Genomic DNA, 15,326 nt, shown 5'->3' on the forward strand with positions numbered 1-15,326 from the left:
GATAGGATTGACTTAGTCATGAATTCCTACCCGTTAATGTGTGTTTGACTGGGTTTTGTATTTTTCCTTCACAACACGGCAAACCAAACCGGTCCGATGCGAAAGACATGAGAGGTTGCACCATTATCGACTGCAAATCTGTCACTACAAACGGCGATAAAATAAAATCTCTTTATATTTATGGTATATGAAGCCAAGCTTTCAAACGCAAGATAACAGAGCGCTTCGCTGTTGCTATGACGACAACCTATAGTGTGAGCGACGGCTAAGGGGCGGGACAACATTACATAGCTGACAGACCCCTCACCCAATTAGATTCTTAAATTTATATTGACAGTCATTTTAACCAATAGGGCCGCGCTTTTGAATTCCGGTATAGCCAATTACGGAGCTAAAAAATGCACGTGAACCTACAATGAAATCAAGGTAGAAGGCGCAGAATTTTCGGGCGAATGTTGGTGTGACGGAAGGGCTGCCCGCAGGTTTGTTAAATATTTTGAATCGTATTATTACAAAGGCACCTCATTTTAGAACTGTACTTATTTCCGGGAGTAATAACAGAATATCGAGCGTAACTTAGACAATTAAATGCGTCGATATGCTGTAAATTAGCCAGCTAGCAATTAGCAAGCAATTCTCAAAATGGAGTTTCCTGCTGATCGTACGCAACAGTCCTCAGATAACTGTGTAGAGTAATTTCCCTTCTATCTAACAAAAGCAAAGTCTCGCACACAGACGCAAACTGTTCATAAATTACCACGTTAAATGGACTAACCAAACCCCGCGTTGTCATTTTGCTCGCAATAATAGTGAGGTAAGAAAACAAGCCATTTTGTGCCCACAGATCGCAAGCGCAGAAAAAGAAATGTCGTTTATGTAAATTTTTAGACACGTGTTCTCGTTATGATCCGCAAAAATGTTATGTATTTCCTTCGTGAAGTTCAGTTAATGCAGATGTGTTGTCAGTTAATGAAGGCTTGTACTGTTATGGCAACTGTAACTCCAAAACTAGAAGTCCAAATAATAAACAACCAGCGCAAAAATTTCAAAAAATTTACCTCTAAACAAACAAAAAATAGTTCTTATAATATATAACTTGTGTGAACGTTGTATAACGTAATGTCTCATTTAGTAATTAAAATACTGACAATTGTGTTTTTGCGGGTAAAATAAATGCAGTTTGCATTTGAATGATCTTGCAAATCGTTTTAAAATATATATAGCATTCTTTCTTGTATATCGTGTTTTTGAATTTGCTTTTAAAGTACTGTATGCTTAAGATATTTGTATCTTATCAAACAAGAAAAAAAGCATGCAAACAAAATGTACCATAGTATATTACCATTTTTTTTTACATTTATTTTCTTTTAAGTGCTGTGTAAAAACCATTGTGCATGAAAATGGTCATATTCAGTATCAGAGAATTGTCTTCTAATACTGTCCCATGGTACAGGCACAGACTTGTTTGGCTCTTTAATATGATGTTTCAGAGTGAACAAGACCAAAATGTTAGACAGAACTCAGGATCTGATTTTATTCATTTGGAAATGATTGGATTGTGAAAAGTTGTCACTGTTTCAGTGGTTTTCGGCTGCTGGGTTGCTGGTCTGCTCTGGGAAATGATGATATAAGCAAATAATAAATGAAACTAATCATGTATAGTTTGGATGACAGAATGAACAGACAGGCTTATCTTTTGTGTTGATGATGTCAAAGGTCATTAGTCCAATCAAACTCTCCAGTATTCAAGCACAAATTTGTCACTTGGTGATATGGCTAATAATAATATAACATTTAACTCACGCTCTCTTCTGCATCTACGTCATGTTAATATTTTTGCATATTGTCTTGCCTATGTAGTTCTTCACAAAAGCAATATATTTCAGTCCTTGATTGAAAGGACTTTGTTTAGGTTTTGAATCACTGACAGGTGTTGAGGCCTTGTTGACTCTGATATGGAGCAAGCGATTACATTTTGATGAAAACTTATAAATTGATTTCTTTTGAATAACATGCATTGATACATTCTGTACCTTAAGATCAGGAAAGTGTATTCATTAAGTATAACTTTGATTTCATTGTGATCTTAAAGATGGTGTAGTTTCTGCATTGTTTTAACGCTCAAAACGCTATGTCTCTTAGAGTTACCCGTCGAGGACAGCCTATTCCAGTTTCACCGCTGGCTGTAGACAATGGAGACAGAAATTGAGCAGCAGGAAGAAGAGACCACTTTCGGTAACACTGACACTAACGGTAAGGAAAAGAGTTCAACTGTGTCGGTCCACTTCTTCTGTGACATTTTTTTAACGTCCTTGTTAAAGAGTTATAAATAAAGGCTAAACGGCAATCTGATCCTGATGGCCTAATAGCATATGTTCCCACCGGTAAGACAGATCCTCGGGTTTTGTCTAATCAGTGTGTTACCCCGGTCTGTGTGTTTATGTGAATGATTTTGTTGGTTTAGTTATGGTAGAAAGATGGTTATTTGTTAAACTGCTTTCTGTAAGTCCTCAAATGTCATGATGTATACATTTGGATTTAAACATAATGTTATTATGGTAGAAAGATGGTTATTTGTTAAACTGCTTTCTGTAAGTCCTCAAATGTCATGAGAACTTCAGTAACTAGTGCCTGGTTATGTTTTGAATTCCCCAATGGCATTCTCTCAGAACGAACAGTTTGATAAACAGGAATGTCTTAATTGTTGTTGAGGCTCACGTGCCAGATTTGTGTTCCCTCAGGCAAGCGACCAGCTGAGGACATGGATGAGGAACAGGCATTCAAACGCTCCCGCAACACAGATGAATTGGTAGAGCTCAGGGTGCTACTCCAAAGCAAAGTTAGTGAAAGCCATACAAATGCACTTTTCATCTCCATTTCTTTGATAAAGATTACATTTTTAGAAGTGTCGTTTTCTGTTTTCAGAATGCCGGGGCTGTGATTGGAAAGGGAGGCAAGAACATTAAAGCCTTACGCACGGATGTGAGTATTAAGACCATGCTCCATGCTTATCATGAACCTTTAATCAAAGTTCTCTAATTGTCAAGTTTTAATGAGACTTCTGACAGCATTTTCAAATCCAACAGTTGTTTTCGTGAGCATTTCAGCTTTGTCAGCAAAAACACGAATCAGTCGGATTTCAATCAATTAAAACAAATCAAAACTCAAGACACCAATCCGTCCATTACAATCCTGCGAAGATTTTTATGCATTTGATCTTGAGGGCAGATCTTCCATTTTGTAGCTATAGGTTGGCTCATTTGGACAGACAAGCACTCTGAAACGAGGCTATTTTGTGAGTCTTTGACATTGTGTACTAAAGGGGAAGCACTTCTCGACTCTGTTCTTGAAGGCATTCTCTTTCACTCTCCCCCACTTTGAAAACCCAATTACAGATGTCTTGACTCTTGAGCTGACCCATAGTCCTGTGTGAACCACTGTTGCCCAGTGGTTCTACATTAAAAACTGTCTTCAGATCTGTCCAGCCCTGTTTCTTGTGCATTCATTGCATAGTCTCTTCAAAAGAAAAAAGAAAATTGGACAGTAGATTAATGAGAATAGCCTTGTATTCAATTAAAAATGTATTCCTTCTCCCCCTCTTCCCTCTCCTTTACTTTTTTTGTTTTTGGCCACCTTCCTCCGTTGCCCATGTACTGGATCGACTTGCCCCTCCTGCGTTGCCCACCTTGATGTTGGCCCAACCTCCGCCCCTGAACGCCCGCCCGCCCACCTGACACCCCGGTTGGCCCCGCCCATAAACGTGCCCCTCCTTAAACGGGCACCTTACTTGACATCATGTGATTGAATGCCCTTGCCCAATGCCAACCTCCACGACCAATGCAGTACAATGCCAGTGTATCAGTCCCAGACAGCAGTGGCCCAGAGCGGTATGTCCCACCAGTTATTGCCTCACTGCCTGATTAGAAAGAGAACACATGTCTTTGATAACCTGACTTCTGTTTCATTTTAACATTTTCACACATATAGTCCCCCTCCCCTTTTAAGAAACGTGTATTGTTCCATTTGACTTTTTTTTTTCTTAATTTATTTTTGTATATATTTATATATATATATATATGTTTCTCTCCTCCCCCAACACCCCCATTAAGTTGAATATAATTTGCGAACTTTCTTTATCGCACAGAATTGTAGATAATCAATCACTTTTCTGATGGGGAGAGACCACACACATAAGTCACTCCCTAATGAATTAAGTGTATTAATTATGGGTGGTATGAATGAAATATTTTTTATTTGGTGCGAATTAAAATATATTTAACCATGCTGCAGTTACAAATTAAAATTACTTTTTATATTTCACTTTTTCTGAAAGCAAAATATCAGATTATTCATAACATATGAATAAGTCTGAAAGCAAAAACAGCTGTAACACATGTAAAACCAATGTTATATAATACAATAAACATCAAACCATCCACAAAACATCAACCAAATACAAACTGAATTAAATATAAAAGTTACAATCATCACCACACCCTCAGTAACCACAAACAACTAAATGTTGCATTCGTCCCTCTGTATTTTGTAGTGATGCACCTACATTTTAAGCAACTTAAAATATACTGCATGAATAAATGCATTGTGCTTAAGCTACACATTACCATGACCATGTAAAATTTTGTTTACAAAGAACTATGTCTGGTTATTATTTATTATAAAGAGTTCACTTACCCAAATCTAATTACAGAAATTTTATTTTCACTTATTGTCTAAATCAAAAGTTTAATTTCAGGTTTATTAATTAATTTTACCAAATATTTTGGTGCATCACTAGTATTTTTGCATTACTCCTTGAAGTAACTTAAAACAGTATATTTCACATTAACACAAGCAAATATATATGATGTAGAACGGCTAAATATCAGTTTTTACATCCTATGCATCATACTGCCCAGTCCTAGTTTGGATGATTATTTTCATTTGTTGAAACTGACGGTGAATTGTGGAGAAGCTCATCTCTTTTCGCTCTGTCCTTGTTGCCTCCCAACCCCTGAGCCCTCCCTCCCTCACTGTTCCCAACATCACTGTCCATGATTCTGAGCTTGCGCCGTACCGCAGCCCTCTCTGTCACTCATCACTGTTTTGTCTTTGATTTTTCTCTGGTGCTGCATATCCTTTCCCTTGTTTTTTTTTCTTTCTCTCTTAGCCCACATACGTTCAGGCTCTTTATCTGCAAATAAATCTATCATCCTTCCCTTCCACTCCCCTTCGCCTCGTTCTTTTGCTTTTTCTGTTAGTTTTTGTTTTGGTTTCTCTCGTCGTTGAGAGAATGTGATGTGCTGATGGCACCATAGAGTGATTTGGAAGATACTTTTGATTATTATTTTTTTATTTCTTTCTCCCCCAAATGTTCTGGTGGTGGGATAGTTGTAACAGGCCTGTCTTGCTCTCTCTCTCATTCTCTCTCTTGGCTCGTGTAGCCGCACAGTGCCTGTTCAGTCTCAGCCCTCCCACTATCGCCCATCTCTTCAAGACCTGTATTAATTGAATGTGCGAGAACTGAGTGCATGTCAATTGCCCGTATCTCAGTCCAGTTTTGGAAGACTTAAAACATGTGTTCAGCAGTCCTCTTTTTAATTTACTTTCTTTTGATTCAAAATCCCCCTTCTTCATTGCTTTGTGGTGTGCAGCAGGGCTCAGCATCTAAAGTTTTGTATCCGTTTGTTTTGCTTTTGTCTTTCATTTGGCTTGATGTGCTGCTACAGTATCCTGAGTGTGAGTGCAGATATAGAGACTATTGGTGAGATTCTGCTGAAGATCATCCCTACCCTGGAGGAGGTAAGCATATAAAACCCAGTATTGAAAGCCTTAAAGACACCATTAAATCAACATTTTGTTTACATATTTGTTTCAAATGCATATGATTTGGAGATTTTCAGTCTATAACAACTTTAATTTTCTATAAGACTTTGTACACTGTTCTATTCAAAATATTGTACATCTATATAAATATTGTACTTCTATACTGCAGCTATACTGCTATATCTTTTTTGATTAATTACTTAAAAAGCTCTTTTTTATAATCAGGTGTTTAAATTGTAATAATGTGATATTTAATTATATAGCAAATGTACATTAAATTGATCAGAAGTGACAAAGACATTTGATACAAAGTCTCTATTTCAGATAAAAGCTGTTCTGTTCATATTTTTAGGATCCTGAAAAAAAGTATCATAGTTTTCTAAAAGTTATCGGCTGTTTTCAATGTTTCATCGTTGATAATAAGAAATGTTCCTTGAGCACCAAGTCACCAAGAGTGATTTCTGAAGGATTTGTGTAGTGGTAGTGGCTGCTTAAAAATTCAGCTTTGCAATCACAGGAATAAATAAAACTCTATAATCCACTTTTATTGTATTTTTAATAAAATAACTGTGATCTTGGTGAGCATAAAATGCTTATTTTAAAAACATTTTGAAAATGTAGAATGCTTAAAGGGTTAGTTCACCCAAAAATTTAAATTAGGCTGTGTTTTACTCACCCAAGAGGCATCCTAGGTGTATATGACTTTAGTCTTTCAGACGAATCCAGTCGGAGTTATATTAAAAAATTTTCCTGGCTTGCAGTGCTTCAGTCCAAAAGAAGTGAAAGCACCCATCCATAAAAAAAAGTGTCTCACACGGCTCCGGGGGGGAGAACAAAGGCCCCCTGTAGTGAATTGATGTGTTTTTGTGAGAAAAATATCCATATTCAGAATGTAATAATCACTTTAATGTAGCTTGTGCAAACAGCTGTACACAGAAGCAGCTCCGGGCGGATGATGTATGAAGTCATGTTGCACATGTGCCTGTGAGTCTCGTGAAAACCAACGTTTGTTTACAGGATCAAAGGAAGCAAAGTTTCCTTACTTTAGCACCCCTCCTTGGCTTATATCGAAATCCTCTGACATTCTTCTTTACAAATCCTTGTTTTGTACTTCTAATTAGTGATCATTGTTTTGTTTTGATCTCCGCAGCGTTTCCGCGTGCGTGACTTCTTAGCCCATAGTGCATGCCCAAAGCCGAACTCATATGTCATCTGCCAGGAACTGTTTCCATTTACAACAGTGAGCGCAACCTAGATTAAAGTGATTATTTCGTTATGAATATGGATATTTGTCTTAAAAAAACGCATCGATTTGTTCACCCCCAGTAGCTGTGTGAGTCTTTTTTTTTTAATGGATGGGAGCTTTTTATTTAACTTATTTTGGACTGAAGCACTGCAACACCCGCTGACTGCAATGATAGAGCTTGGAATAGCTAGGACAATTTTTAAATTAACTTCAACTGGATTTGTCTGAAAGAAGAAAGTCATATACCCCTAGGAAGCATCGGTGGTGAATAAAACAGCCTAATTTTTATTTTAAGGTGAACTTACCCTTTAAATTAAAAATGTAAAAACCTTTTGATCAGTAGCATATGTATGCATTTTCAAAATGTCTATTGGTTTTCAAGTGTCCTTAAATGTTCCTTTACTCTGTATGTGTGGCAGTATCAGCACTACAGCGGGACTGACTTTGACTGTGAGCTGCGGCTGCTGATTCATCAGAGTTTGGCTGGAGGCATTATCGGAGTCAAAGGTGCCAAGATCAAGGAACTGAGGGAGGTAAGCACCGTACTAAAAATACCACTTATCGTAAAATAGAGTAAGTAACCAGATGGCTTAATATTTAAATCTTTTTCACAAAAAAAAAAAAAAAAACTCATGTATATCCCTGACAATGAAAAATTGGTTATTCATTTTTAAAATACCCAGACTACAATCAAGCTCTTCCAGGAATGTTGCCCCCACTCCACTGACCGTGTAGTGCTAGTCGGGGGAAAACCCGAGCGTGTGATTGAGTGCATCAAGGTCATTTTAGAGCTGATTTCAGAGGTGAGATGATAACATACTGACTTTTTTTTTTTTTTTTTTTTTTACAGTTTTTCTCATTAAACATTGTAGCAAAATCCAAAAGTTTCTTCTTGGTTGGTAAATAAAGCTTAAATTTGTCCTGCATTATCTGTAGGCTCCCATTAAAGGTCGAGCCCAGCCCTATGACCCAAACTTCTATGATGAGACCTATGACTATGGAGGCTTCACTATGTTGTATGAGGAAAGAGGGCGACGGCCTATGGGTGGGTTCCCAATGCGAGGCAGAGGAGGATTCGATCGCATGCCTCCTGGCCGTGGAGGTCGTCCCATGCCTCCATCCAGACGGGATTATGATGACATAAGCCCTCGGCGTGGCCCACCTCCACCCCCACCAGGGAGAGGAGGACGTGGGGGCAGTAGGGCCCGAAATCTGCCTTTGCCTCCACCACCACCACCTAGAGGAGGGTAAGAGAATGTAGCAGTGATTTCCTCCACCTGCAGTAACCTACAGTTTTTCAATAAGGGCATTAGTAAATAATAACTGTAATAAAATAAAATAACATGTAAATGTGTGGGGTTTTTTTTAAATAAGTGTTGCAATCTTGTGCCTTGTATTATCTTTTCCACAGCTGTTTGTGTTTTAATTAATTACCATTGATATTGTTGAATGATGTGAGTGAATCAATGCAGTTCTTACGAGTTCACTGGCCAATCTGTCATATCTTGTATAATATTCATTATACCAGCATAGAAGTACATTTGTGTTAGTGGGAAAGGAATAACTGATTACATTACTTTTTGTTTCCAGAGGTGATCGATTTTCCCACCAGAGCTATCACAGCAATATGGATGACAGACCAAAGTAAGTGATCGGAAAAGCTGTAGATTTAACTGACCTTCGCACTAGGAGCAAAACAAAAACAAGCCACAAAACTTCACAAAGAGTGTGAAATGAATACCAGTTAACCTGAAACATTTACTGCCACACTACACCTATCCAAACCAAGATAAAAGGAGAAAGCAAATTAATTTTACTACTAAGTTAATTTTAAGCTGTTACATTTACTGGTCAAATGCTAAAAACATGCTAATTTTTTGAGATAGGAATTTTGGGTTTTCATGAGCTGTATGCCAAAATCATCAGTATTAAAACAATAATAGACCTGAAATATTTCAGTTGGTGTGCAATGAATCTAAAATATATGAAAGTTTAATTTTTATCATTACATTATGGAAAATAATGAACTTTTTCACAATATGCTAATTTTTTGAGAAGGACCTGTAGAAAACAAAATTGACATCATGTTGCTAAATCTTTCTGTAAAAATACATTTTCAATTTAATTTTTTTTCACCGAAAATAAAAAACACTAGTGGCTCTATAAAAAATATATAAAATTTTTCCAAAAAACTACTTATTATATTTATTTTTTCCCAAAAACCTTTTTTTTTCTGGATACCGTTTTTTTTTTTTTTTTTTTTTAAATGTTTCTAGATTCTGCTTTAATGGTTAAATAAAATTGTATTAATCAAAAAAACATGTTTTATTGTTTGAAATCATTAACTTACAATATTAAACTGCAATTTATTAAAAGTTTGACAAAAATAGCATTAAGGCCCTATGATTTTTGTTTTAATTTTTTCTGAAATTCAGTTTTATTTTTACTATTTTATTTTTAGTTTTATCGAGGATGTTTTTTTTTTGTTTTTTTTGAGCTTTCAGAAGCGTGCCCATTATGAGCACATAAAATTAAGCATGTCTCTCTTCCTGTAAGCAGTGACCGAAGGGGGCGACCTGGAGACCGGTACGAGAGCATGGTGAGCATAAATCAACATCTGAATATGAATTTGTAGTTTTGTAGTCATCATTTGATGGTCATCTGTCATTGTGAAGTATGATAGAGATTTTTTTTCTTTTTCTCATTAATGCGCACTTTCAGAAAAAAAAGTGGAATGGCTTGTTCTTTCTCTCTGAAGTGACAGTGTAATAGATTCATCTGTTGAGCTCTTATGCCTAGTGCACTGGTTTGGCCTGCTGTTGCTTGGCAACAGATTTTTGAATCACTTGTTGCCTTGGTTACCAAGGAGCAGTTAAATACGTAGGTAAAAGCCATCACACTCGCCAATGAACTTTGAGCTTTGCTTCTTTGAGTGAGTTGAGAGTTCTGGAAGATGCCAAGCCTGACAGTATCCACACAGACAGAGTTTGAGCACATGCATGTTGAATTCAGTGCTGAAATCTGAATAAAACTGCCAGTGTGTTCAGCTGAGCTCAGTCTCATAATAACATATTCAGGCCTAAAAAATCTAAAGAAAAAAAAAATATGAATGATGCAATTAATTTTTATAGAATAAATGTTAGTTTATTTCTTTCAAATATGATATGATATATTTTGCATTTAAAAAAGTAAAAAATTAAAATAGAAATAAAAAGGCTGTTTTTGGCATTCTTGCAAATTCATGACAAATTAATCCGTTTTCGTCTTCTGATTCCTGATACCATAATATTTGTTCCTTCCAATTACAATGGAAATTTTAAATTAATTTATTTTTAATTTTTTTGTCATTACACAGTTTTTAATAATAGGTATGCTTAGAACCCAGGCATTACAATGGTTTTACAGCGGTAAAAGAATGTCAGGTGTGTGGCAAAGCAGTGACCTAAAACATCTTTATCTGTGGTAAAAATGACTGTATTGCATGGCCTCGAGTGGTTTATTGCTTTCTTTTTAAATAGACGTGTCAGATTGAAAGCTTAAAGTGTCATCCATCCACACACAAACAGAATTGACTAAAATTTTATCCTCTCAAACTGACCCCCCATCGTTGTACACAGAGTGGAGGTGGATATGGTGAGTGTTCTTCAGCTGCACACATACACACTAGCTCAAGGTTACCTCCAGTCAAACGGAGCACTGCACTCCTCAACAGTGTAGCGTTTCCTGCTTTTCTCTCTCTCTTTATCTTTTACTGTCATAGCTCCGATATCTTGATCACTTTTTCCATCTTCTTTTTCTCTTCTTGTTTCATCTGAAGACAATAATTCTTCTTGGGAGCCCTTCCAATCCGGTGAGTGTGTCAGATATTGTGAAAATGGATTATGGATTGGATATACTAATACTGCTTGAATGAGAGGCCTACATATAGGCATTAGCTGAATCACAGTAAGATATTTGTTTCATCAGGTGGTCGAGGTTCTTACAGTGACATTGGTGGGCCTGTTATTACAACACAAGTGACTATCCCTAAAGATGTGAGTGCAAAATGACACAACATGTTTGCAAAAATAGAAAATGTTCTATACAGTGTTACTGCAGTTGATTGAGTTGGTTCAGCAGAACACATCGTTTGTTTGTTTGTAGCATACACATAAAAACCAAAAGATTCTTTGGGCTTTAGACGAAAGATTTATTTCTTATGTAAGCAAAGTGGACATTATAACTGAAATCTACTCAAATCAGTCTGAATGAAATCAAAATCAGATTGAGAGCTTCTGAAACTGGAAATCTGTTTGGATACCTGATTTTTACGTAACTATGTATTTTTGTTTGAGTTAGTATTTCAACCACTTTTTTAGTTTAGTTTTAGTTGAATGGCAGACATTTACTTCATGTCTTGTTTTAGCTGGCCGGCTCTATCATTGGAAAAGGTGGCCAGAGGATCAAGCAGATCCGTCATGAGTCGGGAGCATCTATCAAAATCGACGAGCCTCTGGAGGGCTCAGAGGACAGGATCATTACCATCACAGGAACACAAGACCAGATTCAGAACGCCCAGTATCTACTACAGAACAGGTGAGTCTATCGCCTATTCCAGCACTTTACCACATCCCCATCCTGACACCTAACCATCATGTGTTTTAATCAGGTGAGACAGCTTTCCCATTTTGGACCATTGAGATTCAGTGTGGGCTCTGAATTCACTTAAAAAATTACGGTTCCTTAATAGTTTAATTTAACCATCCTTATAGAACCAATTCTAAATAAGACTCTCTATTCCCAATGCTAGTTAGGACCGAAAAAAATAAATATTCACCTACTTTGTTGTCATACCTGGTTTGGACACAAGGTTACACTTAACCAAACAAATAACAGCTTCCTGAGTATATTAAGTCTTGTATTTTGTTATGGGGAAAATACAGGTGCTAAACTGCTAATTCCAACTGCCTGTCTTTCTTTGCTTACTATTTTGAACTAAAATGTATTTTTAGTAGTTCTTCAAACTTTCTTTATGCTTCATATACATTTGATTGCTGTTTCATGCACTTCTTTTTGCCTGACCTAACAGCTTCCAACTTCAGGGGAGTTTCATATTTTTTTTCTTTTTGTGAAATGTGTACAGAAGGGTTTGTTATATTAATTCCATTTGGGATCAAATCCAAATATAATTTACCAAGGGGCAAATGAGTGGGACCCAGGAGAATGGAGTGAACGCTGGCTTGCTTCTGTGTGGAAGACTTGTGATTTTGTTGTTGTTAGTTAGATGAAGTGACAACAAAGCACGGTCTGCCCTACAGCACAGGCCCAGCATCATCTGCCCCCACCCTCAAACACATTTCACCCATCCTAACTGAAGAGGCCTACTCTGACTAACATCTGAACTCACATCTGACCATAAAAGCAAACCCTTATACTTTATATAACATGCAAAAAAAACATAAACCAGCCTTTCTACTGTAACATGCTAGTGTGACTGCTTTCTAATGCAAAATGCAAACCTGTCTCCTTTCTGTAACAATATACAAATATAAACTAAACCAAAATAAACAACCTTATAATTCACCTTATATACAGTTAATAAACATAAGTCATGTTGTTAAATTTAAAGCAGACATGAAATCATAATTTAGACCCTATTTACTTTGTGAAGTGGTGTAAATGATTAGTCTTTTTGAGAACGATTCATAGTTGCACAGTGTAACTGATGATATGCATCACAATAGTTATTTGTGCTGAAAAAAAAAGTTGTTACAATACCACAATTTTATATACTATTGAAATTCCATAAGTTTCATATCACAGTAAAGTTATCTAGCTTATTAAAGACATGTAAACAATCAATAATAAATTAACAAACTAATTACAAACAAGTGGACACATAAATATATTAGAATAAATGTGCAAATAAAATGCTTTTTAAGTTTTACTTGTAGGCCTATGCTACAAAAATACTACAGTAATTTCATAAAGTAATCAAATATAAAATAAAACTCTGGATATTCCTCACTGTATGCATTAAAGGGTTACTCCACCCCTAAATGAAAATTTTGTCATTAATCACTTACCCCCATGTCGTTCCAAACCCATAAATGCTCAGTTCGTCTTCGGAACACAATTTAAGATATTTTGGATGAAAACCTAGAGGCCTGTGACTGTCCCATAGACTGCCAAGTAAATAACACAATCACAGGCCTCGTGGTTTTCATCCAAAATATCTTAAATTGTGTTCTGAAGACAAATGAAGCTTTTACGGGTTTGGAACGACATGGGGGTAAGTGATTAATGAAAAAATTTTCAGTTTGGGGCGGAGTATCCCTTTTACGCGCAATGAAGCATTGAAAGTTATTCAGTTAATAACAGTGAGTGATTTCCTCTTTTAATTGTTTGATTAATGTTAAGGATGTAAACAGCAGCAGTTATTGCTGCAGTGTCATGTGAGTGTAACCATGAGAGACAGTAATCCAAAATGCTTACCAGTTGTCAAATTTCTGCCATTATTCATATAGGGATACATATTAATTTTACTTAATTAAAAAAAAAAAAAAAATTAAAGTATAAAATAAAATGGGTTAGTAATGCTATTTCATGTTGATTAATGCCTGTTGCATGCTCGTATGAGTAAACCTAAAATATGCAAATAGAGTTAGGAAAACAACCTTAAAATGCTCTCATAAGTAATTCAGCTTGTTTAATTATCTTTTGTACACAGTGTATTAGAAACTATATGATGTACTCACGCTTTGTCAGTACTGTATTTACTTTATTATAATACTATATATACAGTTTGTTTTGTAATGTTTATTGTAATGGCATGTCCAATGCATGTAACAAACTTTCCCAGCACGATGAGATTTTGTCTGTGGTCTCAAGCGTGTCGTTTCCTCTTTCAGCGTGAAGCAGTACTCTGGTCGCTTCTTCTAGAGGATGGAGATCCAAGCCAAACTGCCGTACCCATTCACTTCAACTTGTTTTCAGAGCCTACATTCCTCTGCTTCTTGGGTAGATGTGCTCCCTGCCATTTCTCCTAACAATATTTTTTTAGACAACATATTTGAGGAAGAAGTTTTCTCAAAAGCAAGTGGATCCTCTTTTTTCTTTAACATTATCTTTCTGTACGCGATTTTTCCATTATTGATTGTACTGTTTCGTAAGTAGAGGGAGCCCATCTGTGATGTCCACTGTTGGCCTTACCAGAGCTGCATGCTTAGTCTGTGCAACATGCAGAATGTAATCTTAAGTTGTTGGTTTTTTTTTTTTTTTTTTTTCGCCAATGAATTTATTGTCCCATTATCTTGTCTTCTTGATGATGAGACTTTTTGGGGAAAGTGTAAATAATCAGTTCAGTTCTTCAAAGTTTTAATATCAGTACAGTTTTATTTAAAGGATGAACGTCTGTTTTGATTTGATAAATGGGGTATTCAGGGTGGGAAAAAGGATTCATTCCTGAGGGAATTTTTTTGTGCTAGTTTTCTCAACCCGATTTTCAGATTCGTAAAACCTCAGAAGATGGATTGACCATTTGTACTCCATTGACATTGGGATCCGTTAAATCTTGCTAGCGCTTGTTTTGTACGTCTGTTTGTAAGCATTTTTACCATTTTAGATGGATCTTTCTAGACACCTTTCTCTTCACAGTTGGGGGGAAATAAAAGCTTCTCTGTAAAAAAAAAAATTGTGGCAGGTCTCTTCCATTTTCTTGTCTTTCTTTCTCTCTGTCCCCTCTAGTGTCTTTGTAGAATGTGCTGCAAATCTAAAAAAAATAAATAAAGTCTGTGCCACCTTTTACTAAAACAGTGTCTGTGTTTGGGTTGTGGTACTTTTGGAATAGATTTCTAGTTAAAGCGACATGTGCAGTTAAATGGCTTGTTCTGTTGCGATGAGATGTGTGCCCTAGATACGCATTTCTTAATCGTATTTTAGAGAAAAATGTATGTCATGCTACTTTTACATCTTTTGCACGATTTGATAAATACTATTTCTTGAGTATTTGACACATTATATTTCTATAAATTCTACTACTGCATATTTTTCCCCTAAAAATAATCACAGAAGAATGTGAAATAAATGATCTATTTGTTATATAAGTTATATAAAATAAACAATAAATAAAACATTTTCATTGCTTGAAATAAATATTAGCTGACATAAATGCTAAAAAAGTAAACTTATTTAATATTTTAGCTATTTTGCCATTTCTATTTTTCATTTGGAGTATAACTAAACAACTATAGGGGGAAAAACACCCCCAAAAATAAAT

At 36.0% G+C, this 15,326-nt stretch overlaps 1 protein-coding gene across 5 annotated transcripts; it reads left to right on the forward strand.

Annotated features, from left to right (window-relative positions):
* Positions 1-336: 336 nt before the first annotated feature.
* hnrpkl (heterogeneous nuclear ribonucleoprotein K, like) lies at positions 337-14,860 on the forward strand. Of its 5 annotated transcripts, none has more exons than XM_042725000.1 (16): positions 337-482; positions 2,143-2,253; positions 2,742-2,839; positions 2,926-2,982; positions 3,844-3,887; positions 5,727-5,799; positions 7,489-7,602; positions 7,744-7,872; positions 8,006-8,316; positions 8,660-8,713; positions 9,626-9,668; positions 10,687-10,702; positions 10,887-10,919; positions 11,036-11,103; positions 11,475-11,644; positions 13,960-14,860. In XM_042725000.1, the coding sequence occupies exons 2-16, from the start codon at positions 2,193-2,195 to the stop codon at positions 13,988-13,990; spliced, it is 1,302 nt and encodes a 433-aa protein (XP_042580934.1). In that variant the 5' UTR covers positions 337-482; positions 2,143-2,192; the 3' UTR covers positions 13,991-14,860. The 5 variants fall into 5 exon arrangements, with proteins under 5 accessions (XP_042580934.1, XP_042580935.1, XP_042580936.1 ...); XM_042725001.1 differs by having other exon boundaries at positions 9,629-9,668; XM_042725002.1 differs by lacking the exon at positions 10,887-10,919.
* Positions 14,861-15,326: the final 466 nt, after the last annotated feature.

Source organism: Cyprinus carpio, chromosome B5 (genome assembly GCF_018340385.1).
Source record: "Cyprinus carpio isolate SPL01 chromosome B5, ASM1834038v1, whole genome shotgun sequence".
Taxonomy (NCBI): domain Eukaryota; kingdom Metazoa; phylum Chordata; class Actinopteri; order Cypriniformes; family Cyprinidae; genus Cyprinus; species Cyprinus carpio.

Coding starts and splice junctions, on each gene's coding strand:
- hnrpkl (XM_042725000.1), top strand. CDS start 2,193: ATGGAGACAGAAATTGAGCAGCAGGAAGAAGAGACCACTTTCGGTAAC. Junction 7,603..7,743: donor AGATCAAGGAACTGAGGGAG/GTAAGCACCGTA, acceptor ATTCATTTTTAA/AATACCCAGACTACAATCAA. Junction 11,104..11,474: donor AAGTGACTATCCCTAAAGAT/GTGAGTGCAAAA, acceptor GTCTTGTTTTAG/CTGGCCGGCTCTATCATTGG.